General features: G+C 35.0%; 1 protein-coding gene across 3 annotated transcripts in view; it reads right to left on the bottom strand.

Moving 5' to 3' along the window:
• Positions 1–4,237: 4,237 nt before the first annotated feature.
• Positions 4,238–26,913, bottom strand: part of LOC127853233 (NAD-dependent protein deacetylase sirtuin-3-like) — a 32,024-nt gene continuing 9,348 nt past the window's right edge. Inside the window, exons 4-12 of one of the 3 annotated variants that reach the window (XM_052387554.1) lie at positions 24,145–24,380; positions 21,530–21,630; positions 21,293–21,343; positions 20,236–20,352; positions 17,636–17,756; positions 13,579–13,676; positions 12,697–12,747; positions 7,949–7,961; positions 7,058–7,244 (exon numbers count right to left, since the gene is read on the bottom strand). In XM_052387554.1, the coding sequence (XP_052243514.1) occupies positions 7,192–7,244; positions 7,949–7,961; positions 12,697–12,747; positions 13,579–13,676; positions 17,636–17,756; positions 20,236–20,352; positions 21,293–21,343; positions 21,530–21,630; positions 24,145–24,380 (841 nt within the window). In that variant the 3' untranslated portion in view covers positions 7,058–7,191. Of the gene's footprint in view, positions 7,245–7,948; positions 7,962–12,696; positions 12,748–13,578; positions 13,677–17,635; positions 17,757–20,235; positions 20,353–21,292; positions 21,344–21,529; positions 21,631–24,144; positions 24,381–26,913 lie in introns of all 3 variants that reach the window. The other 2 variants (XM_052387552.1, XM_052387553.1) reach the window with 2 other exon arrangements.

The following is a 26,913-nucleotide window of genomic DNA, read 5'->3' as shown; positions in this document are numbered from 1 at the left end:
GTCTGGATACAACTTCTGACCAAGTTTGTTGAAGATCGGATGAAAATTACTTCAATAAGAGAGCGGACACCATGCTAAATACAGTCAAACCTGAATTCAGCGGTCAGTCAAGGGAAATGATCAAAGTGACCGTTGTCCACAGGTGACCGTTGAATTCAGATCACAATTTTAAGAAGGTTGGTCAGTTGGTAGTATTACTACGTCTTAACCCCACCCAGTCGTTTGCATACATTGTAAAACAAATGCTTATTGCATTAACAAAGCATAATAACAGCATTAACTTACGCGTGTACATTGAATAATAGAGAAAAATATCTTTTAGATTGATTTAATTTCGTATTGTTAAATTAAACAATGACTTTATCAATGCTGGTATAATTGTTTACTCATGCATCTCATTCATTCAGTAAATAAAGCTTGTCACGTTCCGTTGACGTCACGTCCGTAAAAGTCAAAAAAGCGGATTCGGTGTCATAAACCGATAGTACAGTGTAATCGTACCGTTCTAATTTAAAGAAATAGCAGTCATTTAATTTAGTTATAATTACTTTCAACAAGTCATAAACTCTGATATATTTTCTTTTGAAGATACCCCCATAATTATCCCCGGAAAAGAAACCTTCTCAACACCTTATAATTTGTTTACTCGCAGCAGGCCGCTTTTATAATATCATAGACAATTACCGCTTTCAGACGCTTTAAACGCAAAATAGACGGACAAATAATGTGCTGTGTTTTTAATTTTCGCGACTCCAGACGACTGACGCGTGACCGTTGATTTCAGGTCAAACATGAATTTCGGAGTGGGGGGGGGGGGGGTGGGGGCCACCCGCCAGCCAAGGGTGAAACTATAATACGTCTCATTTTCAAAACGGGCGTATAAAAAGGCTCTTTTAAAGAAACAACATTAACTATATTTTATTTTAAAAAAATCATTACAAAAAACACATTTTCCAGGATTATGTACCATCTTATTTATTAAAAGATAAACATTGATATATTTTAACAAAGAAAAATTTCACAAACATACATGTCTAAATTAGAAGAAAGCTTAAGATAAAGCACTTACAAGTTTTATGGACTCCTATTAACTATGAATAAAAAGATAATACATGTAATAGTAGAATGCTTAAATATATGAAGCTATCAGAATATGATTAAAAGGGCTGGCAAATTATCACAATGACAGAACTCCAACAAGAGACCATACAAGTCTATGTCCAGACTATATTGGAAGCCATACTGTTGTTTTTCCTACATTATTTAAGCAAATTTCTTCATATCATTGCCAGTACATAGATACAAAAATCAAAAAGTAACCGTCAGACCTTCCACTAAGTAAGTTTAAAGTATCACACAATTAATGAATTTGAAATACTTCTCTGAATAATCTGTGCTTTTCAAAAATGCTTTTTTACAGTTTTAACCGTCGTATATATTAATTTGGACTTATTATATGTTAATTGACACCCATATAGATAATTTATTACTAATTCAAATTAATTAACACACAGTTCTGAACGTTTGTTTGATTGTTAATAATACAGGTAACATATCTGCCAGGAAAGAAACCATATCCATGTGTGCATGACACAGTTAAAAATACTGTTAAAATGATAATAAACATAATCACTTTCAATGAAAAAGTCATAGAAATATTCTTACAATAAAAAAGTATAGAAATAAAATACCAAAATACATTCAAAACATGCAATCAAGTTATCATTATAGTAAGATATTGTATTCCAAGGTTCCATTTTACAGTGTTTAATTAACAATAAACAATCGCAAACGCAACCTTATGGCCTTTTTTAAAACCAATACGTTTCTTTACACATTATTAATCATTATCAATTCTGAACCGTCCAGTAAAACTCATAATTAAATAACGTATAAAATTGTTGTTGGTACTAATTGAGTTACAAAGTTGGATCTTTGAAGTTAGTTTTTTATTTTCATGAACTTTTAAGAGACGCCTCCTGAATAATTCAATGACATGTTACTATACCCACATTTTACATGTGCCCTATCATAACTACACAAACCACTTTAAATTTTCAAAATAAAAAAGATGGTCACAGTAGTAAGAAGTAGTATTCCCTGATTCTGACTGCAGCAAGTTGTAATCACCATGATTGACAGAAGTTGAAAACAATGCTTAACTTGAAGAATATTTAATGTAGGAGAATTCAAACCGGACAACAATGCATGCAAGTTTGAATGTTGAAAGCAGAAAATTCTAGGAATAAACTTTGCTGGACAAAAGTGTGTCTACAGACAGACGTATTGACAGACGGAAGGATAAACGGATTAACAGACATATGGCCATGATGATTACAGTATACTTCATCTACTTTGAGGGAGGTATAATAAGATGTCTCATAAATTATTACTTATTCTGCAGTTTTACAATGGTCCGATAACAAAAAGCGTATGTGAATAATTGATGTCTCTGACAATAAAGGGAAATACAGCGAAAAAGACGCATCAACCCATTTATTCCACTGATTCAAAACTTTAATTGTAACTGAAAATAACGTTGATTCAAGTTATGATTTTTTTAGTATGGGATGTGTAGAAAAATACAGTTAAAACAAGGGCTGTTTGTATAACATGCATGCCCCCATATGGGCTGTCAGTTGTAGTGGCAGCCATCATGTGAATACGGTTTTTGTCTCTGTGACCTTGACCTTTGACCTAGTGACCTGAAAATCATTAAGGGTCATCTGTCAGTCATGATCAATGTACCTATGAAGTTTCATGATCCTAGGCCTAATTATTCTTGAGTTATCATCAGGAAACCATTTTACTGTTTTGAGTAACTGTGACCTTGACCTTTGACGGGGGTCATCTGCCAGTCATGATCAATGCACCTATGAAGTTTCATGATCCTAGGCATAAGCATTCTTGAGTTATCATACGGAAACCATTTTACAATTTCGAGTCATTGTGACCTTGACCTTTGACCTAGTGACCTGAAAATCAATAGGGGTCATCTGCCAGTCATGATCAATGTACCTATGAAGTTTCATGATCCTAGGCGTAAGCATTCTTGAGTTATCATCAGCAAACCATTTTACTGTTTCGAGTCACTGTGACCTTTGACCTAGTGACCTGAAAATCAATAGGGGTCATCTGCAAGTCATGATCAATGTTCCTATAAAGTTTCATGATCCTAGGCGTAAGCATTCTTGAGTTATCATCCGCAATCCATTTTACTGTTTCCAGTCACTGTGACCTTGACCTTTGATCTAGTGACCTGAAAATCAATAGGGGTCATCTGCCAGTCATGATCAATGTACCTATGAAGTTTCATGATCCTAGGCTTAAGCATTCTTGAGTTATCATCCGGAAACCATTTTATTGTTTTGAGTCACTGTGACCTTGACCTTTGATCTAGTGACCTGAAAATCAGTTGGGGTTATCTGCCAGTCATGATTAATCTACCTATGAAGTTTCATGATCCTAGGCGTAAGCGTTCTTGAGTTATCATCCGGAAACCATCTGGTGGACGGACGGACCGACCGACCGACATGAGCAAAACAATATACCTCCTCTTCTTCAAAGGGGGGCATAATAATGGCAAACAATGAACACAACAAAATCAATATACAGATCGTTATAGACAAAATTTCATTAATATTAACACAAATTTTCTATCAAGAAAATCTCTAATATACTTTTTAAAGATCTGTAAAGTCAAGATGAATTGGGATGAACAGTGATAAGCAATCATAATTTGATCAATGTTTTAAATGAAGGATAATTTAAAAATGTGTCATGGTACACTTTGTTATGGCTTGCTCACTGAACAAATTAACGCACTTTATGTTCAATTATCAACCCTTAAATAAAACAAGAGCACCGCCTTGCGGGTGCAGACCGCTCATCTATTTTCTTTTTAAAGGTGAAGGGACTCTCAATCTTAATCACAAAGGAGGGAGAGGTGGAGTGAAGAGGGGTGTATAGTGTGGGGGTGTGGACATTTATTACACTATCTTCCAAAAATGCGGAAAAAAAAATGAAAAAAAAACAACAAACATTCGGGGGTGGGGGGGTGGGTGGAGGAGAGGAAATTCTTGGGTACGATGGTTGGACGGTATTATTTCAAAAATAAAATAATAAAAATAAATATTTGTGTTTTTTAACCGTTGGTGGTCATTTGTGAGATGATCTTAAAAAAAAAAAAAAAAAATTGGGGGGGGGGGGGGGATTCGGGGGGGGGGGGGGGGGGGGGGGGGAGAGGGCATGTTTTTGAACAAACACAATCAATTTCGAATCCATCCCAGATATCATAAATGCCCTTTATTTGTTCTGAGCAAGTACTTTTTTTCACTAAACTTCTGCAGGTCAGCCCACCAAAATCCAACACTTAAAAATGGATAGGACAAGAAATGCTTACAGATCAATCAACCAACTAATAGACCAACCAACTTGGGGACTCCAGTGAACCCCATCAAACTTTGATTGTTGGGGTATATTACAACTTTGTGAATATGCATGGATATAACATTACTATATTTACCATACCATTTAAAGCCACACACCTTATTTGGCTTAGAAAATTTAAGAATAAATAAGAAACATTTTATATATATGCCAATTAGAATATATCTGGTGGTTACAAGGTAGTAATCCGTCTTTTTTGCGATTAACAACTTGAAAAAAAATCGCGTATGTCGAAACGGATGTTTACGTCTAGAAATCCTACTTTCGGTTTTAAAAGCGGTACCTTTTGAAAAATAATAAATTATTTGCTAACTAGGCTATAGATTTAATTGTATCTAAGCCAATTATAATATATATGGTGGGTACAAGGTAGAAATCCGTATTTTTTTAGCTTTAAAACTTAAAAATAATCACGTTTTTCGAAATTGACGCACACATGTATATGTATGAAAATCCTACTTTCGGTTTTAAAAGCCATTTGAAAAATGATAAATTTCTTGCTAACTAGGCTATAGATTTAACGACAATTTTGTACACTTTCAAATAGCATCCATATGTATTGATTAACGTGTATTTCATTTCAAGGTGTGTGGCTTTAAATGTCAGAATATGAACTTACATGTACAACTAGGACATTTACATGTAATCATGACTGCTATATTCTACACCTTTACCAGAGAATATTCTATTTGTGTTCAAGTTTTACTAAAACTTCCTGAACATGAACATTGCAGTGTACTCGAGCATGATGAAGTGTAAGATATGCAGAAAATGAAACAACAGTTATAATGAAGAGGACATTCAATTCAGCCTTGCTATTTAAATGAAGTCTTTATAAAACAAAAATAGCTAAACAATGTTACAGCATTGCTAACGCAATTCTAAATGCCAATCACTGAGATATAACTGTGTCTTAGCCATTATAATGCTTCTAATTGTTAATGCAGTTATCTGCAGCCTTGCAAAGTTTAGTCTGTGGGTGTTGAGAGACCAGATCCACTCTCAGGTACAAGATAATTGCATGATGGAGATGATGGAGTCTTGTCAATTTTATGCCTGTAGCTGATCTTTGGAATGTCAGCTGAGCCTGACCTAAACACGTCATGAGCCTTGTAGTCAATAGAACTGCTAAGCGTTCGCACATTAGTACGATGGAATGGGCCAATTCCTTTCACTTTGTTACTCTGCCTTCTCGAGTAGCCATACGGGACTGCGTTGACAGAGTTTAAATCAGGTTTCTTTTGTTTGTCCATGGCACCTGGTGAAGGGCGATCTTTCAATGTTATTCTACTTTTACCGTGCTTCTTTCCACGTCTTTTCTTTTTTTTATGAGATGCAAGATTTGCATACTTTTCAAAAGAGCGTGCAGTTCTTTCTGATAAGACCTTGGATCCCTTATCATTGCTATTTGAGCTTCCAACTGAGCCAGGTATGGACTGTGCATATGACCTTGACTTTAACTGCGTGATGTCATTTACAATTGGAAACATATCATCAGTGAAAACCACATTTTCTTGCCATGTTTTTTGTGCTGAGCTTAAATTGTCGCTGGATTTGTTATGTCGAACAAATGGCTCAACAACCGGTATTGGTTTTTCCCGTATAATTCTGGCTACAGCAGGAATATCTGGACCATTAGATGATTCTGATTGTGGAACATCTTCCACATAATATCCGCTAGAAATCGCACTGTCACTTCTCACTTTCTTTATTTCCTCTTGTAAAATAACAGATTTACTTTTCATAGACCTATTATTACTAAAACTGTTTTCTTTCTTGGTCAGCGGTATAGGGTTTAGGCCATATTTCATCAAAATGGCAGTTCTTTCTGACATTAAACCTATTTTCCCTTCATGTTGAATCTTTTCATTTAATTTTCCTTTCCCATTAAAAAAATTGTTATTCTCAAACTCTTCCACAACTTTGCCTGTATTTTCATTTGATTCCTGTTCTGTTTTACAAGTTCCTTGCTCTAATGCTGTTACTTCATTCAAATGATGGGTACTGGGTTTATTTATCTCATTTTCAGACTGACTTTGTTCATAAACATCATTTGTTTTTTGGAATAAATTATCCTTATTTAATAGTGTAACAGAATGTTTACCTTTAGTTTTCTTAGTTCTTTTGTCTTCTGTTTTTTCAAGCATATCATTGTTTTGAACTTGTTCTGCTTTTATTTCACTTTCACTAATATAATTTGCTTGTTTCAATCGCAGAACTTTACTTGTTGCAAACCTTTCTTCACTTTTATCATTTATGTTTGTTTTATGTGTATTCAAATCTGATTGTTTTTCAGTCTTCAATTGATCTGACTTTTCATTATTGATTTCATGGAAAGCTGCTTTAACTTCAGTCATAACAGTTCTTGTTTCTTTTGGAAGAGGAGGTTTCTTCATATTGGATTTTATTTTATCACTTATTACAGACTCAGATTTTATGCTTCTACCTGACATATTACCTGCAAGTGTCACTGAATTTGGTTTTGCAATTCGTTGTGTACTCAATGAATGCACATTTCTTTTGTTTCCATCATTTGACTTAGCACTTGAACTACTTTGTAATAACGCATTTTTATTGTTTGACACATACTTTTTTCTGTGATTATTCCCCCTGAATATTCTTTCATTATCTTCTTCTGAAGATTCAGAGGAAGTGACATCACTCTCACTTTCAGTGCTCTCCTCAGAAGAAGAGTCCTCAGTATACAAGGTGAAGGTCTGTCTATTTCTATTGGCCTGAGTGCTATAGTTTCTTGTTTGGCTTGAGGGTGGGGCTGGTGGGGGCTTCTTGTTCAGCTGAAAACAACAAAAACATAATAAGAGTTTTACAATATGGTTTATATCTTGTCCCAAACAGGTATTGGCAAGGTTTTAACAAATACGTTTTTAATTATGTTTTACACATTTTTTGAAAACTAACAATGCCAATAATTTTCTATTACTATTTTCTGGTGCAAAATATCATTTAACAAAGTGAACTTTTACCTACATCTATGACAATGCATGCTTCAATGAATGCATCTGGTAGTGACAACAGCTTACTCAAAACCAAGTGTGCAAAAACTAGAGACAAAATATAACATGACAAAGACAGCAAGCATTTTATTTGAAACCAATCATGCTTAAGTACTTATTATTCCTGACATCTGCAACCATTTGAAACCAAAAACAACCTCCATGCATAGTGATACAAAAACTCTTGGTATTTCTATAATTAAAATGCAATTTTAGTACAAAAAAATGCAAGTTGATACTGTGAAGAATTCTTAATTAATTACTACACAAATGAAAGGAATGACTATTAACCTATTCTTAAAAAAAGTCAAATAAAAAAATACCAGTTATGAAATGGTGTTGATAATAAATTTTTTTTTATCTGAATTTGGCTCAAATTTTAGAGGGTACAGGGATATGCTATATACTGGGAAAACATGCAACATGAATTTTAAAACACCTATACTGGAATATGAAAGCAAAAGGACAAGGCTTATATGACTTACATGTTGATTTACACTGAAAATAGCACAATGAAATACATACATGTATTCAAGATAAGCTTACAACAGGAAACACAGGAACTAAAAATTGGTTTGAAATTGAAAAGGAAAAAAATGCCCTGCCCCTGGAAGCCATATTTTTCAACCAACCGGAAACATTTTCAAACTCGTCCAAGATATCATTGGCAAAAATCTTCTGACCAAATTTCATGAAGATCAGACAATAAATGTGGCCTCTATAGTGTTAACATGCAAATTCGTTGAATTGATATCCCCTGCGAATATACTTCTGGACACAAATATTTCTGGACGGATGGACAACGCCAACGTGCATCATCCTCTTATCCATTTATATCCTCATACCAAGTTTCACTGAAATCTGTCAAAGCACTTCCAAGATATGGCTCCGGACACACAAAAAAAGCATTTTTTCAAGATACAAAATGCCATAACTCCGTTATAAACAGATGGTGTACGATGCCATTTGGCGTGCATCATCCTCTTATCCATATATATACTCATACCAAGTTTCAATGAAATGCGCCAAAGCACTTTCAAGATATGGTTCCGGACACAAAAGTGACGGCCGGACGCACGGAAAGACAGACAAAGCCAAAACAATATCCCTCCCCCTATGGCATGGGATAACAAGGTTGTACTATAGCCATATAAGGAAAAATGCCCCGCCTCTGGCGGCCATGTTTTTAAAACAATTGGAACCATTTTCGAACTCATCCAAGATATCATTTGAACAATAATTCTGACCCAATTTCATAAAGATCAGACAATAAATGTGGCGTATAGTGAGTAAAAAAGGCAATAGATGATACCTCCCACAATGCATGACGCATGACGAACAAAAGGCCATCACAAAGGCTCACCACGAGTACATTTGTGCTCAGGTGGGCTAAAAACCTGGCTAAATTTATGTACTTTCAGTTTCGCCTCAGATCATCCTAATCAGGGACAAAACTTTCCTTTTGTTATATAATTTTTCATTAATAAGTCTCTTCTAAATAAAAATTAAATAGGCACATAAAGTGTAATCTCAGATTAGCTTAAGCAGAATTCACAGCCTTATCTGGGACTATACTTTACGCTCATGCATTAAGCCTAGTTTTCCAAGAGAGCGCCTCATATTAAATTGAACATTAACCCGAGTACTGGTATTAGACATGATTGTATAAACCACTGTTGACAAATGTTCATATCAAATACAATTGCAGTATATATATATCATATGGATTTATTACAAAATTTCTTAACAAATTTAAAAAGTCGGACACTTGATTAGATATCACAGATCACCAAGTTTACCAATAAACATTTACATTCTTTTTACAATAGTATGGCTTGCTGGAAAAAACTCAGTATGTGAAAAATGTGCCCTTTTATAATTATTGTTTTAGTAAGATTTTTTTTCATTGACAATATAACTCTAAAATGTATTTAAATGTTACTACTAATTTTTTGGGCCATGTAGGCTTATCAAAGTAAAATGTTTAACATACATTTATCATATGCAAAAACATGAGTATTAAAAAAGCTAGCAATGTTATGGCAACATTTTCTGTCTGTACTAGAGTGCACTTCTACATATTGAATTATAGCATTGTAGATATTGAAACAATACAGGTATCATAGACTACAATATAACCAAAAGATAAATACCATGCATTGCTAAACACATTAATCATTTACATGCAATCCAGACAATAGATTGACAATCAATTGAAGTCCCTGAACATGTAAATACTGAATGCCCAAAAAGTATTGTCTTCATAAGTGTTTTTTCCTTAAGAGTTTTGGAAAACAGTTTTATTTATTTAATTTTTAATGTATTAATGCTTGCCACATTATCAACATTAACAAAGGGCAATAACTCTGTAAAATACTGATGAGAGAGTTATAAACTTTCTTACTAAACATTCTCTCTTTTAACCATCTATCATCATATAAACAGAAGTTTCTGTTGAATATGTTCAATATTTGCAGAGTTAAACTCCACACAAGAAACAAAAAGTAAACAACTCCCAAAATACGTGTTATAGAGTTCAAGTTCTTGTACACCGCGCTTCTTCTTAATGTCCTTAACAAACGTGCAAAGTTTTATTTAATACCATCAAAACTAAGAGCATTACACTCCACGCAAGAAAATTTACTTAAGCGAAATAACTCTATCAATAATAAAGAGAGAGTTATGGTACTTGCTCTCTTCCATTTGCTTTAAAGCCATCTATCATTATACATTGTATGTTCTTTCATTTGAGTCCCTTCAATACATCACGTGAAATGCTTGGCACAAGATACAGATGATGCGACTACTAGATTATTCCACTTAATGGCAGCATTCCTATCATTTAGCATTTATAGTTGGTTGTAAATTATGTTCAGCCAATGTAATAATAAATGTTAATGTTCAACATTTTGTGTCTTGAATACTTAAGATGGAAATACTGGAATAAATAAATGGCATTCATCTCAATTTGCAAGTTAGCAAAACCAGTCAATGGAATGTGTACTCAAACCAGTCAATGGAATGTGTACAAAACCAGTAAATGGAATGAGTACAAAACCAGTCAATGGAATGTGTACAAAAACCAGTCAATGGAATGTGTACAAAACCAGTCAATGGAATGTGTACTCAAACTAGTCAATGGAATGTGTACAAAACCAGTCAATGGAATGTGTACTCAAACCAGTCAATGGAATGTGTACAAAACCAGTCAATGGAATGTGTACAAAACCAGTCAATGGAATGTGTACAAAACCAATCAATGAAATGTGTACAAAACCAGTCAATGGAATATATACTCAATATTATATCTGCCCCTTATGATTATAGTGATTCTGAAATAAATGTATATATTTCAATTTTTGTTCAATTTATTTGAAGTAGGACACGAGTAAAGAATGGCATAACATTCATTGAACATTTTCATAGTATGAATGCCAATAGCGAAATAAGTGATGGAACAACCACCTTCAAATCTAAAAATTATAGAAGATAAATCTTCATCCAAAACTGTCCTACAGTCAAACAGCATAATACATGAGTCATATTGCAGGAACATTTGGTTGCATGCACATATGTTAAGTCCTCTCGCACTTCAGCCTCAATTGATTTAAGAACAAACTTTCCCCCTCAATGGAATGAATCATTGTAAACAAGAGATGTGTTCATCAGAAACACAATGCCCCCTATTGCGCCGCTTTGAACAAAAAAAATCTTTTTGACCTTTGACCTTGAAGAATGACCTTGACCTTGAACTTCCACCACTCAAAATGTGCAGCTTCATGAGAACGCCGCTTTGACATTAAAAAAAAATAAATTGACCTTAGAACTTGAAGGATGACCTTGACCTTTCACCACTGAAAATGTGCAGCTCCGTGAGATGCACATGCATGCCAAATATCAAGTTGCTATCTTAAATATTGAAAAAGTTATGGCCAATGTTAAAGTTTTCGGACGGACAGACGCCATATATTTGACATTTTTCCTTGAAGGATGACCTTGACCTTCACCTTTCACCACTCAAAATGTTCAGCTCCATGAGATACACATGCATGCCAAATATCAAGTTGCTATCTTCAATAGTGACAAAGTTATGGCCAATGTTAAATTTTTTGGATGATCGGACAGACGCCATATATTAGACATTTGACCTTGAAGGATGACCTTGACCTTCACCTTTCACCACTCAAAATTTGAAGCTCTGTGAGATGCACATGCATGCCAAATATCAAGTTGCTATCTTCAATATTGAAAAAGTTATGGCCATTAAAGTTTTTGGACGGACGGACGGACAGACTGACTGACATACACACATACTGACATACTGACGGACAGTTCAACTGCTATATGCCACCCTACCGGGAGCATAAAAACATCCTTAAAACAGAAAATACTATAAATAACAAGACTATTGCCAAGCAATAAAAGTCCCCTACCGGCTCCACCATTGTCAAAAATTCCACCATTGTCAGATTTTGTTTTTATTTGACGCCATAGCAACCAGAATTTTTGACGTAGGAACAAAATGAAATAACGTGCATAATGTCCATATTGCCATCTCTCCATGTTTCAAGTTTAATGAAAAATATTAAGAACTTTTAAAGTTATTGCAGATTCCAGAAAACCACCATTTTCAACAGTTTTTCTAGTCTATTTGTTGCCATAGCAACCAGAATTGTTGACGTAGGAACAAAATGAAATGAGTGCATAATGTCCATATATCCATCTATCCATGTTTCATGTTTCATGAAAAAATATGAAGAACTTTAAAAGTTATCGCAGAATCCAGAAAACCACCATTTTCAGCAGTATTTCTAGTCTATTTGCTGCCATAGCAACCAGAATTGTTGACGTAGGAACAAAATGAAGTAACGTGCATAATGTCCATATTTCCATCTATCCATGTATCAAGTTTCATGAAAAAATATGAAGAACTTTAAAAGTTATCGCAGGATCCAGAAAAGTGTGACAGACAGACAGACACACTCACAGAGCGAAAACCATAAGTCCCCTCCGGTGAAACCGGAAGGGGACTGAAAAGTGCATCCCCAATTAGCTATTATGGATGGCTAAGGCAGATCCAAGGCAATACTTACTAACGTGCATGAAACCTTGTTTCCTCACAATATGGCCTACATAAACTTCACATCCGACATGTCTAACACATACAATGTGTATACACAAGTGTGCAAGAGGTGTAGCTCTAAGAGTCTAGAGGTGGAAACAGAAGACTTACCTGGTTTCCAGCGGGTTTAATTGGCTTGCCTTTATCAGGCAAGCGTTTGGCCTATATAGTATGAATACAAATAATTAAAACAAGGAAAATGAAAAGATAATTAATTGAGATGGAATCTTGCATTTGTAAATGGATTTAAAATGTCAATTACAAATAGTATGTTTGTCATGTTTTAAATAACCAGATGGCACAAAATCTTGTCAAAAAAAAAGACAAATATTAATATTGGAATATGATTCTAATGCTGCCATTTTTTCAATTGTGATTTTCATATTGAATGTAGTATATTATGAATAAAACTGTTATAGACAAAAGAGCAATTGTCATAATGGTACGCACAATAAGATAATATATATTTTTGGAGAATAAGACTGGTTTATCATTTTGACCGGTGACCTTGAATTGTGAACCTGACCTTTGACTTTGTACTTGTGTGAGCCATTTCTGTTCGCAGTTTGCTTAGAAATTCTTCCAAGTTATTTGAAATTCCTAGTTATGCTCATGTTTTTGCCATTACACCACAAAATGGAAGTTTTTTTAAACTGGCACATAAAATAATGACCTTCTTACTGCTATTACTGATGAACATTAAGTAATGTTGTTGATAATGGGATTATTATTGTGAGTGTTATTGAGATTATTAATATTATTATCATTATTATTATTAAACAACAGGACACGCAAAATGTTACAGAAAAAAGCAACAAACACAAAATAACATACAAACTTAAAACAGATTACAAAAAAACTGAATATAAGTGAGGTTAAAAAACTCAAACTGAAACCACTCTGGACTTCTAGAACTGAATATATGTTGTGTTCCTCCAATTGAAGATGACTCTTGATTACTATGCACACCATACCAGCATGAGGTTTACTTACAATGGTAAAGGTGCCTTCCTGTCTAGTTATGAGCTCCACCATATCCTGGGTCCATCCCACCTGGCCTGCAAACTTCACCATCTCCTCTATTAGGTCACCTGCAAATAGTGATTGCAAAAAAACAATAACCACATGCAAACCTTACTGTCTCCTATGTTAGGTCACCTGCAAATAGTGATTGCAAAAAAACAATGACCACCTGCAAACCTCACTGTCTCCTATGTTAGGTCACCTGCAAATAGGGATTGCAAAAAAACATTGACCACCTGCAAACCTCACTGTCTCCTATATTAGGTCACCTGCAAATAATGATTGCAATTCAAAATTACATGAACTCCTGGAAACTTCGCCATCTCCTTTAAAAGGTCACCCGCAGAGAGTGATTGCTATGCATTCATTAGATAACCTGTATATAGTGATCAATCTCTTCTTATAAGGTAACCAACAAATAGTAACAAGAGCTGTCAGAGGACAGCGTGCTTGACTATTCGAGTGCTTGACAGTATAACGTAAGCCATCATGGAGAAATTGTTCATATTCAATAATTGATTAGACGATTTTTCAAAAATAAAAAAAGGAAAAAAAAAAAATTGGGGGGGAGGGTGGGTAGGGGGGTTAAGAGGGGGGTTTAATGTGGGGTGTGGTCATTTATAAGACGATCTTTAAAAAAAAAAAAATGAAAAAAAAAAAAAATTGGGGGGGGGGGGTAGGGGGTTTTGAGAGGGGGTTATAATGTGGGGTGTGGTATTTATTAGATGATCTTTAAACAAGAGCTGTCAGAGGACAGCGCGCTCGACTATTCGAGTGTTTGACAGTATAACGTAAGCCATCATGGGAAATTGTTCATATTCAATCATTTATTAGACGATCTTTCAAAAATAAAAAAAGGAAAAAAAAAAAATTTGTTTGGGGGGGGGGAGGTTGAGAGGGGGTATAATGTGGGGTGTGGTCATTTATTAGACGATCTTTCAAAAATAAAAAAAGGAAAACAAAAATTTGTTAGGGGGGGGGGTAGGGGGGGTAGGGGGGGTGAGAGGGGGGTATAATGTGGGGTGTGGTAATTTATTAGATGATCATTAAACAAACAAAACAATTTCGGGGGGGGTGGGGGTGAGAGGGGGGGGGGGGTATAATGTGGGGTGTGGTAATTTATTAGATGATGTTTAAGAAAACAAAAACAAAATGTTTTAGGGGGGGGGAGGATGGGGGGGGGGGGGAAGGGATTCTGGGTAGGGGCGTTGGGTTTTTGTTTGGGTGGAATCCATTGTGGTATTCAAGGAAGTGTTGTTTTGTCAAAGTAATAATAAAATGTGATCATAAATAAAGAAGTTATGGCAATTTAAGCAAAATGTTCAATTATCTAAGTCTAAAAGGGGCCATAATTATGTAAAAATGCTTGATACAGTGGTCTGCTCTTGTTCATAGTTTGGGGTCATGTTGGTAAACAAGTATGCAAGATATAAAAGCAATATGTCAAACAATATAGGAAATATTTAGGGTAGTACGCATACTTTAATATAGATTTATCAATAATATGCATATTCTAAGTATAAAAGGGGCAATAATTATGACAAAATGCTTGATAGAGTTATCTGCTCTTGTTTATAGGTTGGGGTGATGTTGGTAAACAAGTATGCAAAATATGAAAGCAATATGTCAAGGGACAATGAAAATAAATGGGGTAGTACGAAAACTTTAACATTTGCTGCATATTCTAAGTGGAAAAGGGGCCATAATTATGACAATATGTTTGATAGAGTTGTCTGCTCTTGTTTATAGGTTAGGTCATGTTGGTTAACAAATACGCAAAATATGAAAGCAATATGTCAAGGGACAATGAAAATAATTGGGGTAGTACGAAAACATTTGCACGCTAATGCTAACGGAAACGGCACGGAAACGCCGACGTGAGTAGGATAGCTCCACTATATATATTTCATTTAAAATAGTCGAGCTAAAAAAGGGATTTTTTTTTTGGGGGGGGGTGGGGGGGGGGGGCAGGGATTCTGGGTTGGGGCGTGGGGTATTGTTTCGGTGGAATCGATTGTGTTATTCAGGTAAGTGTTGTTTTGTCAAAGTATCAATAAAATCTGATCATAAATAAAGAAGTTATGACATTGTAAGCAAAATGTTCAATTATCTAAGTACAAAAGGGGCAATAATTCTGTCAAAATGCTTGATACAGTTGTCTGCTCTTGTTTATAGGTTGGGGTCATGTTGGTAAACAAGTTTGCAAAATATGAAAGCAATATGTCAAGGAACACAGGAAATATTTGGGGTAGTAGGCAAACTTTAACATATATTTATCAATAATATGCATATTCTAAGTATAAAAGGGGCAATAATTCTGTCAAAATGCTTGATACAGTTGTCTGCTCTTGTTTATTGGTTGGGGTCATGATGGTAAACAAGTATGCAAAATATGAAAGCAATATGTCAAGGGACACAGGAAAAATTTGGGGTAGTACGCAAACTTTAACATAGATTTATCAATAATATGCATATTCTAAGTATAAAAGGGGCAATAATTCTGTCAAAATACTTGATACAGTTGTCTGCTCTTGTTTATAGGTTGGTGTCATGATTGTTAACAAGTATGTAAAATATGAAAGCAATATGTCAAGGGACACAGGAAAAATTTGGGGTAGTACGCAAACTTTAACATAGATTTATCAATAATATGCATATTCTTAGTATTAAAGGGGCAATAATTCTGTCAAAATACTTGATACAGTTGTCTGCTCTTGTTTATAGGTTGGTGTCATGATTGTTAACAAGTATGTAAAATATGAAAGCAATATGTCAAGGGACATCGAAAATATTTGGGGTAGTAGGCAAACTTTAACATTTGCACGCAAACGCCGACGCCGGGGTGAGTAGGATAGCTCCACTATATATATATTTCATATATAATAGTCGAGCTAAAAATGACCCCCTGCACACTTCTCCATCTCAATAATGTGTCCTGCATCCAGTATTTGGAATATTGCATGACAACCTGCCTATAGTGATTGCAATATTGTTGAGTACCTGCAAGAAATGTCTCAATCAAAACATAGTTTCATATGCAAATTTTTTTGCATACCATCCTCACCTGCAAAAACTTATTGCCGTTTTACATAAGCATATGTAAAATGTAACTGTGAAAACTTGTGTATCCCTTGCGCATTTTTTAACCTTGAAGTGGCAACCTTGATTGTGTGCCAGAGTGACATAATCAAGTCTTCATCATATCAATTTAACGAACTTTACATTGTTGCCCATTAAGAGTCCGAAAAATGCTTCAATGGGTAAAGGAGAAATTAAACATAAATCGAAAAAAGGCTCAAACTTTTTACCTTGAAATATCTTGACCTTGAGACAGCATGACTGACTTATCATTTAAATTATAGTACAAAATAGTGGCTCAAACTTTTGACCTTAAAGTTTAACCATGACCTTGGGCAGGCTTTTCTGATATATGACTTATGCACATCATCTAAAAGAACTAAACTAAAAGGGTATAAGTGACATGGAGCAGACACAACAAAAGAGGCTTAAACGTTTGACCTTAGGGTACGTTCTTGAGCCACCAAGATTGACTTGTGCCTTCTGCTCATTTACTGCAAGTTTAATGACAATTATTCCAAATGTATAGGAGAAATGCAGTTTCCACAAAAAACGAGGCTGAAACCAAGTAGTCTAACCTTGACCTTGAACCAGCATGATTTACTTGTGCCTTTTGCACATTGTCTTAATCTGCCGTTTGCACATTTTCTGAAAGTTAAAGGACAATTATTCCATAGGTATGGAAGAAATACAGTTTACATGAAAACGGAGGCTGAAAACTGTACTATCTAGTATGACCTTGACCTTGAACCAGCATGATTTACTTGTGCCTTCTTTACATTGTCTTACTGCCTTCAACATATATGTCAAGTTTCATAAAATCCTTCAAAGGATTTAGGTGATATGGGGCAAACACAAAAGTGCTGCTGACAAACTTGCAAAATGACTCAAGGATATTAGCAATTTCTATAATCCCCCTACTTCTTTACAGCGAGGTATTAATGATTACCTGCAGCAACAACATCCTGTGGTCTACCATTATACCGGAAAGGTCCAACTGCCTCACGATTGAAGAGAATTCTCGGAACACTCTGACGAACAGTGTCTATAATGCCAGCAAACGGTTGAACCTGGACAGAGAACAAGAATGCTTTCAATGCTTATAACACAACATGCAAATGTAAACGAGTCCCGTTTTGAGATAACTGGGCATAATGAATTTACGTAAAGTGTTGTCCCAGATTAGCCTGTGCAGTCCACACAGGCTAATCAGGGACGACACTTTTCGCTTTTATGACAATTTTCGTTTAAATGAAGTATCTTTTTAACAAAAATCCAATTTAGGCGGAAAGTGTCGTCCCAGATTAGCCTGTGCGGACTGCACAGGCTAATTTGGGACAACACTTTACGCACATGCATTATGCCCAGTTTTCTCAGAACACGACTCAAATTATGAAATTAATCATGCACTTTGTTCAACACGTATTTATAATTACACAGAATTCAGTAACCTGCAAAATGCTTCCATTTAATGACATAATGTTTACTGAATATCTGTATATATAACAAGAGTGCATAAAATACGCATTAACTTTTACTGGTATCACTTTTGTTTCAATCACAACTAAACTTAAGATACACACATACTTGTTAAAGTTTGTATCTGTACTGATGTTGAATGAGGCATGACTAGATTACCAGTATTTATACAATGTCAAAAGTGATTGTACACATAGCCAAAACACCAGATGTTGTTGTTGACACATTGATTAACTGAACCCCAAACAAAGTCAACATATTGCAGACTACCATTCTCCTATACCTCAAGTGAAGTTCAAAATATTGCAGACTACCATTCTCCTATACCTCAAGTGAAGTTCAACATATTGCAGACTACCATTCTCCTATACCTCAAGTGAAGTTCAACATATTGCAGACTACCATTCTCCTATACCTCAAGTGAAGTTCAACATATTGCAGACTACCATTCTCCTATACCTCAAGTGAAGTTCAACATATTGCAGACTACCATTCTCCTATACCTCAAGTGAACAAAGTCAACATATTGCAGACTACCATTCTCCTATACCTCAAGTGAAGTTCAACATATTGCAGACTACCATTCTCCTATACCTCAAGTGAAGTTCAACATATTGCAGACTACCATTCTCCTATACCTCAAGTGAAGTTCAACATATTGCAGACTACCATTCTCCTATACCTCAAGTGAAGTTCAACATATTGCAGACTACCATTCTCCTATACCTCAAGTGAAGTTCAACATATTGCAGACTACCATTCTCCTATACACTTCAACACCGTTATTTCGAACACCGATAATCCGAAGTCACCGTTATTTCGAAGTATTTTTCCGGTCCCGAATTTGGTTCTTCTTTGTTTAATGTAAAATTTCATTGTTAATCCGAACTTCGTTAAACCGAACAAATCGTTAATTCGAAGTGATTCTGTCGGTCCCGACAATATAATTCGCACCTAATCATCAATCTTTAATCCGAAGTCAAAGCTGCAAAACGATAAGCAAAATTTCACACCTTTGTCGTCTGGGCGTGGCGCGTCAAAAGCTGATAATTACTCCTTTGTCGTCTGCGCGTAGACGTTAATTTTATAATGTCAACAAAAGCCGATAATTACTATTTATGTCGTTTTGCATTCTTTTGTAACAAATAAACGTGTCACGTTAGGTCCGAGTAAATGTCCAATGAAATTCATCTTATATAAACTCTACCTTCTGCGAGCAAACACGGGCAGAAGTGAGTGCTTCAATGTCCTTGACACATTGGAGAAATATGTTACACGCGTCCAGTTTTGTGCTGCTAAGTCCAGTGTTCAGAGAGACATCGCGTCTTATTTTCAAAAAATGTTAATACATTTCCGAAAATGTATTCATCTGTATTTACATGTATGACAATTTGTGCTATTCGTTATATTTAATATGGTCTGATAATTTGTGCTATTCGTTATATTTTATATGTTCTGATAATAAGTGCATATTCATTATATTTAATATGTTCTGTACTTAGAGAAAACCTAAAAAGGAGAACAAGAATCGTTTTATTCCTTCGTTTGTTACAAGAAGAAATCTATTGCCATCTGACTAGTTTACGTTTTTAAGTAAACCAATTATTAATAGTAGCGTGTAACCGAACCATGCGAATTCCACAACGTTTTATTATTACAGAATCAAATAAGTCGTCTGTCAAATGTTTATTTCGAATTATCGTTAATTCGAAGTTTTTTTAATGGTCCCGACGACTTCGAAATAACGGTGTTGAAGTGTACCTCAAGTGAAGTTCAACATATTGCAGACTACCATTCTCCTATACCTCAAGTGAAGTTCAACATATTGCAGACTACCATTCTCCTATACCTCAAGTGAACAAAGTCAACATATTGCAGACTACCATTCTCCTATACCTCAAGTGAAGTTCAACATATTGCAGACTACCATTCTCCTATACCTCAAGTGAAGTCAACATATTGCAGACTACCATTCTCCTATACCTCAAGTGAAGTTCAACATATTGCAGACTACCATTCTCCTATACCTCAAGTGAAGTCAACATATTGCAGACTACCATTCTCCTATACCTCAAGTGAAGTGCCCATGACTATCACCATATCTGACTGCAGCATGTCCTTCATATAGCTGTAGAACTTACGGGGTAGATCCTCGCCAAAAAACACTATGTCTGGCTTCATAATACCCTGTAGGCGACAAACAATAATGACATAAATTTGGCATGTTATTGTCCTTTTTTGTCAATGTTTCCTTTTGGAAAATGTAAAGGGTTGTTTGACGACGGCAGGATGGGCTTGAGATTTGTTTAACTTTATTGCAAGCAAAATAGTGACAATGCCCATTGATCCAGATCTTACTCAATTTCTGCATATTACAAACAAAGAAAACTGGACAATTCTGTATGGATCTCTCTGGTTTTGTGAATCTACTGCAACAGTCTTTAGTTGAGACAATTTTGCAAATTCTTAGTAATATTTTCATTTATATTTATATTTTCTAAATAAATGTGTGTTCTGTTTTCATAATTTTATATACTTATATTTTTTCCATAAATGCAGCATATAACTGCAGCTTATTGCAATAAATGAATATGAATAATAGAATATAATCAACATATTGCTTATTGACTTAAGTGGCAACCCATTGATTACATCTATAAGGGTTGGCAATTAAGTATCTCTTAAGTCTAAAGAATTACCTCATTGTTTTAACAAGCAAGTCACTCTTGTGGAGATTAGTTCCTCTTCAACAGTTGCTTTTTATTATTGCTTTATATGTATAACAAGTTGGGTTGCTAATTAATGCATGTAACCAAAATAAAGGGATGTAACAAAGCCATTCTTGGTTGAGACGGGATGTTTGCAGCAACACGCCATAGTGGCCTTGGGGAAACCCATTTTTTAGTTCTGATAAAATATATCAGTCTACAATTTGTTAATATCTTTTTTCATTGTCATCCGAATAATACTATCTAGAGGCTTAAGTATTAGTATCTCCATTAGAAAAATGCACTGTAACACTCAAACCAAAACAAAAACATGTATTTATGTAATAAATACCTTTTATGGATATTCCAGCAAACATACAGTGTTTGTAATAATGCGTATGAGAACATCTTTTACTTACCACACATCCTCTTGTAGAGCATCTTGGCAGTTTGTCGGTAAATATCTTTTCCTGTACACAAAAATTACTTTAATTATGGCTTTTCACACCTACAATAAATCTAAAAGTTTAAAAACAATATAAACTTTATTCTGTTGAAAAATGGGAAAAATACTCTTTGCATTTTTTTTTAAAAACACATATAATTTAAAAAAAATTCATCATTTCAAGGTGTTCAAAATGATAATGATAAATGACCTTGATTTCCGAGCCCTGCACAGTCTGTCTGCAGTTTGTACATGTTGCCGTGGCAAACGTGCCATGAGCCTCCACCACTTTGTCCTCTGGCAATCCCGCCACTGTAATGGGGCAAACATTGGAGCTTTGTACTGAGAAAACTGGGCTTAATGCATGTGTATCCAGTGTTGTGCGGAATGTGCAGGCTAATTGTGGACAATATTTGATGCTTAAATTTAATGTTCATTTATATGAAGTCCCTTTTGAACTAAAATCCTGTCTAGGCGGAAAGTGTCCATGATTTAGCTGTGCGGACCACAATACTTTAGGCACATAAATTAAGCCCTTTTTCCCAGAAAAGGGCCAATTTTTATAATAGAGAGCTTGTATTACAGATAAAAAATAGTCTCTAACTATTAATTTGTCCACTTGTATCCCTGCTGATGAGACCCCAAAGTGTAATTTAAATCACCTGCAAACATATCGTTATTAACAAGACTATAGACAGTAAATCTTTAGTCTTCCATTTACAATTATGACTCAGTGTGCGAATTTCACTTTTGAAACCACTAGCCCGTTCGGGCTACCAGATGGAATTGTTTACTAGCCCGAACCAAAGTTTACTAGCCCAAACTGCTCAGTCTGGACCAAGCAAATGATGGACATTAAGTATTAAAATGTGGTGTTAATTGTCACATGTCTTCATTTTTAGCCTGGTGTCATGTGTCACAGCTAATTTCTGTTTTGATAGTTTCACAGTGTTAAAATGACAGAAATAAGAAAAGGTCCATTAGCTAGATAGATAGATAGATAGATTTATTTCGGCATAGGAAGCATATACATTTTTGTTATACTGGTAGTACCCAATATTGTCTGCAAAATCTTTATATAATTATGTCCCAGCGCTTCCGTTAATGGACGTCCGGGCGTAAATTACGCCCCAAACCGGCAGTTTTACGTCCGTTTTACAAATGGTGGTAGTCACTTGGACGTCCGATAATCCCTATGTTTTCTAATACACGGGTCGTACAAATCACAACAGTTAATCTGGTCATTCATTCTGTTAACCGCGCTCCGCGCTTAATCGCCATAAAAGCGACATGAGGTAATAGATCACCCACTGATATTAAAGTATCAAATAATAAAGTCACATTACACAGCCTTGTATGCTGACACAGATGCAACACGAGAAATTCTCTGGTAACTTTCCAGTTGCCAAACTGAGCTGTTCAGCGTCCAATCGGTAACGTGAATGCATATGTGGGCAGGTTTAACTGGCGATCATTATTTTTCATTGATGCCAGTCTTTAAGTTGGCGTTTATCGCAGATTGATTTACAAGGAATCACAGTTTTAAAATTTACGTAATATCCATCGTAATTAAACAGTACATGAAAGACGGTCTCGGGCATCATCATCACCTCTTTTTCACCGTAAACAATTACTTAAACAACAATTGTTCCTAATGAGAAGTTAAATGCAAATGGTGAGCAATTAATTATGTATGGCGAGAAATTTGTGAAAACAATACCCATTACAAATTGTATGCCGTAGCAATTTAATTTCAGTACAAGTATATTTCATCATGTACATTTATAGAACTGAATTACACAATTTTTCTACAGCCACGTGATAATATTTTTAAGTCCCTTTGTACACATCTGCACCATTCACTATACATGATGCCATGTAAAACACGTGATTTAATAAGAGCGCATAATTGTTGCTGACAGAGCAAATTTCCACGCATGGAAAGCGTGCCTGGGTAGATCCTCATTTTAAGTGCACGGTGTAAAAAACAAGCGTCATTAAAACTCTCGTCATGTCAACATAATCCGGAAGGTGAGGAAACGCGATACGACCCTAAATAAACGCTAGATATGGTTCAAACAATGGATTAAAATAATATATTTGAGCATTTTAATTTTTCAAAAGTTGGAAAAATCACTAGCCCGATCGGGCAAGTACCTAGGGAAATTCAGTAGCCCGAAACGAGAACAACTAGCCCCGGGCTATCGGCCTAGTGCGAATTTCAACACTGCTGACTTTGCATGTAAACAGAGTATATCCATTCCACAGCAAGAACAAAGTTTGGTTAACACAATCAATATAAAACTTTTGAGATATGTTAAGCAAACGGTGTTTGCTTAAAGTGTAAATTCAAACTACAGAAAAACATATCAACCAAACATAATTAGAGAGATGCTAAATTTGCATAATTATTGTTGTCGTTTATGTATATTAAAGAAACATCCAGGAAGAAACTAAATACCACTTCTTCAAATAGTACATAAAAACAAGTATTTTTACTTTGTTGTACAAGCCAATTATTTTCAATGCAAAATGATAACTATATGAGCCGCGTTCTAAGAAAACGGGGCATAATGCTTGTGCGTAAATTGTCATCCCAGATTAGCCTTTGCAGTCTGCACAGGCTAATCAGGTACGACACTTTCCGCTTTTATGACATTGTTTGTTTAAATAAAGTCTCGTCTTAGCAAAAATCAAATTTAGGCGAAAAGTGTCGTCCCTGATAGCCTGTGCAGACTGCACAGGCTAATCTGGGACGACACTTTACGCACATGCATTAGGCCCAGTTTTCTCAGAACACGACTCATATACTTGATAAATACATACATCTTTCCATTCCATCAATATTCTGTGTGTACATGCGTAGTAGTAGACCCTTGTCATGCAGCAGCCTCACAAAGTAGTGAATGTAGTTTGGTCGGTACTTTCCTGATGGGTAAAGTTCTTTTGCCAATGTGAAGAAGGGACGTGGGTTTACGTGGAAATAATCAATGTCAAAGATGGCCTCTGGGTAGGGGATTTTGTATTGTTGTAAGTTGTCATACAATCCAGTACCAGGAGATCTGGAAGGACAGTATGGTTACTAGAATGGTCAACAGAAGCACAAGCCTGTGCTAGGCACTATTGTAGTTTGAGACCGAGTTTGCTAAGGTCATCAGTTATACATTATAAGGCTGTTTTGATTTTATTGACTAAATGTAATACCTGTAAAACAAGAGAGCCAGATTTGTTTGCATTTATTCATAGTGTTATATTAGCTTGGTATTTATAAAACAATATTTAACTATTTTCTTTAATGAAAACAAGTTAACCCCATGACATTTTGACCACATATTCACATTTGAACAACATTGGTGGAAAAGCATAAGATTTTTACATACAATATACCACACATTTTGGTGCCAGATATTTTTAAAAGTCAGTTTTCTATTTAAAAGTCTTTTTATATCATGTGACACTTGGGGTGTTGTCAGTTTTGTTCCAACTATTAAATAGGGCATAATTGTTACAAGCTTTGTACTGGACCACTGCATCAGGCTCTAAAGTTTTAACTTTGTACATATACAGAAACAAAGCCGACCCCAGGGAAAGAAAAAATTCGACTCCTAGGACATGATTTGAACAAATTTGGTAGTGGACCACCATATGATGTAGCATGCCAAGTATGACACCTCTTGGCGCTGAAGTCTAAGATACATGTATGAATAGTTTTAGATATTTTACTCTTTCAATATAACAAAAAAAAAACAAGTTACCCCCTGGGTTGGGCCAAAATTGATTCACAAGGCATGATTTGAACACAATTTATAGAGGACCATCATATGATAATACATGCCAAATAGTACACTTTTGGGTATTGTTGTTTTAGTATTTTAACAGTTTAAAAAAAAAAATACAAACGTCCATTTAAATCATCTGATCAAATCAAATGGAAACCCTCACACAAATGTAAATACAACATGTACAATCAGGAAGTGCTTCATTTTAAAATTGTGTTAATAAATTCAAGTAGTTGCTGGTGTATCAAAAACCTTCTTGGGCTATTCAGTGCATTTAAGCACAATATGACCCACATACATACTATAGCTCTTTCAACCATCCAATAATCAACATAAAGGAAGTATCACAAACTGATAACATCGCTGTGCTGTGAACAAATTGGTGTCATTCAATTGGTAAACTACCTTTTCAATAGACCTGTCAATACCAATTGAACGCACCCACAACATACATACAACATTTAGTGCAAGACCTCACTATGAGCTGTTAAACATGTACTGGTATTCAAAACAATTGCAGTATCTATACAAATGCAAATAGTCTGAGAAGATTAAGATTTCTGAAATATCATAATCTGTGAAGATTGCTGAAATATCTTAACGGTAATAAACTAATTTTTAAATTCCTTTTTATGATTTTTTAATTAAAATTGGAAGTCTGACACTTCATTTTATTGTATTTTCCGTAAGAAGTTTATGCCAACTTTTTTTATAAAAGATATGACTATTTTGTTTTCAATTTTCATATAGGATGATAGTATCATTGCCTTTACTGCAGTAGGAAAATCCTAAACAATATTTATTACCAGTGTATTCCAAATAACACTGGTTTGTAACAGCAGATAGTATAGGTTTTATTTTAATTAATAAATTGTTTTATTTCCATTTTCCTTCATAGACCTTAACAAAGGCTATATATAATGAGCAGCATAGTGCAACATTGGGTACTACCGGGTATGTCATATCATGTAAAATGAGACCCAGATAAGTCGAGATCAGCCTACGAATTCAGACAGCCTGGTTAGGTTCTATACTGTCCACTAAAAAGTCACGCAAGGTTTTGTTGTCTTATTCGCAGATATTGTGACGGAGGCGGAGGTATAGCTATAGCTACACGGATCGGATATGTCCAAAGACCCATCTTCGCATTATACTGCTCATATCTGGAGGTACACTATTTGGATATGTGCTACGGGCCATTTTCACATGATGTAGCTCAACATTAATATGATATGTTAGTTGTTTCTATTATGCAAAATACATTTGCCAACTACTCACAAGCCATAACATACGTACTTAGTGATACAACATATCTTTAACCTACAATCTACAGTGTATATTTGTGCCACTCCTGAAAAGAACCAAATTTTCCAAAAACAAGTTAGTATGCTACATTTAGTAACTGAAGTGTATGATATATCAAAGCCTATAAATAATGTTCACCAAAATAGTAACTTAATCATGCAAAGTTATTTTAAAAAATTGTCATGTTATGCATTAGTGCATAATTCCATAATAACTCAAAGTTTTTGGACACCCTCTTTTTTGCCAAAATAATTATTTTTCGTGATTCAAGGTCATAAAACTTGGCAGATGCATGCCTTGTGGCGATGGACCATAACATTTGCGTAATTGGGTAAATAACCCTTTATACCAACAGCATTTGAAATGATATCGTATTAAGGAAGCAGTATATTAAATGTTTTTATTTTTTGCGTAGTATAATTTCAGGCAAGAGTTAGAAAAGCTGTTTAGTTGTATTTATTTAAAATATTTAAAAGAAGAGCAAATCTCAATAAAACTATTGTGCTTTTGT

Source organism: Dreissena polymorpha, chromosome 12 (genome assembly GCF_020536995.1).
Source record: "Dreissena polymorpha isolate Duluth1 chromosome 12, UMN_Dpol_1.0, whole genome shotgun sequence".
NCBI classification, from domain to species: Eukaryota; Metazoa; Mollusca; class Bivalvia; order Myida; family Dreissenidae; genus Dreissena; species Dreissena polymorpha.
Note: the sequence above shows the minus strand (reverse complement) of the source record. Positions and strands in the feature narration are given on the sequence as shown.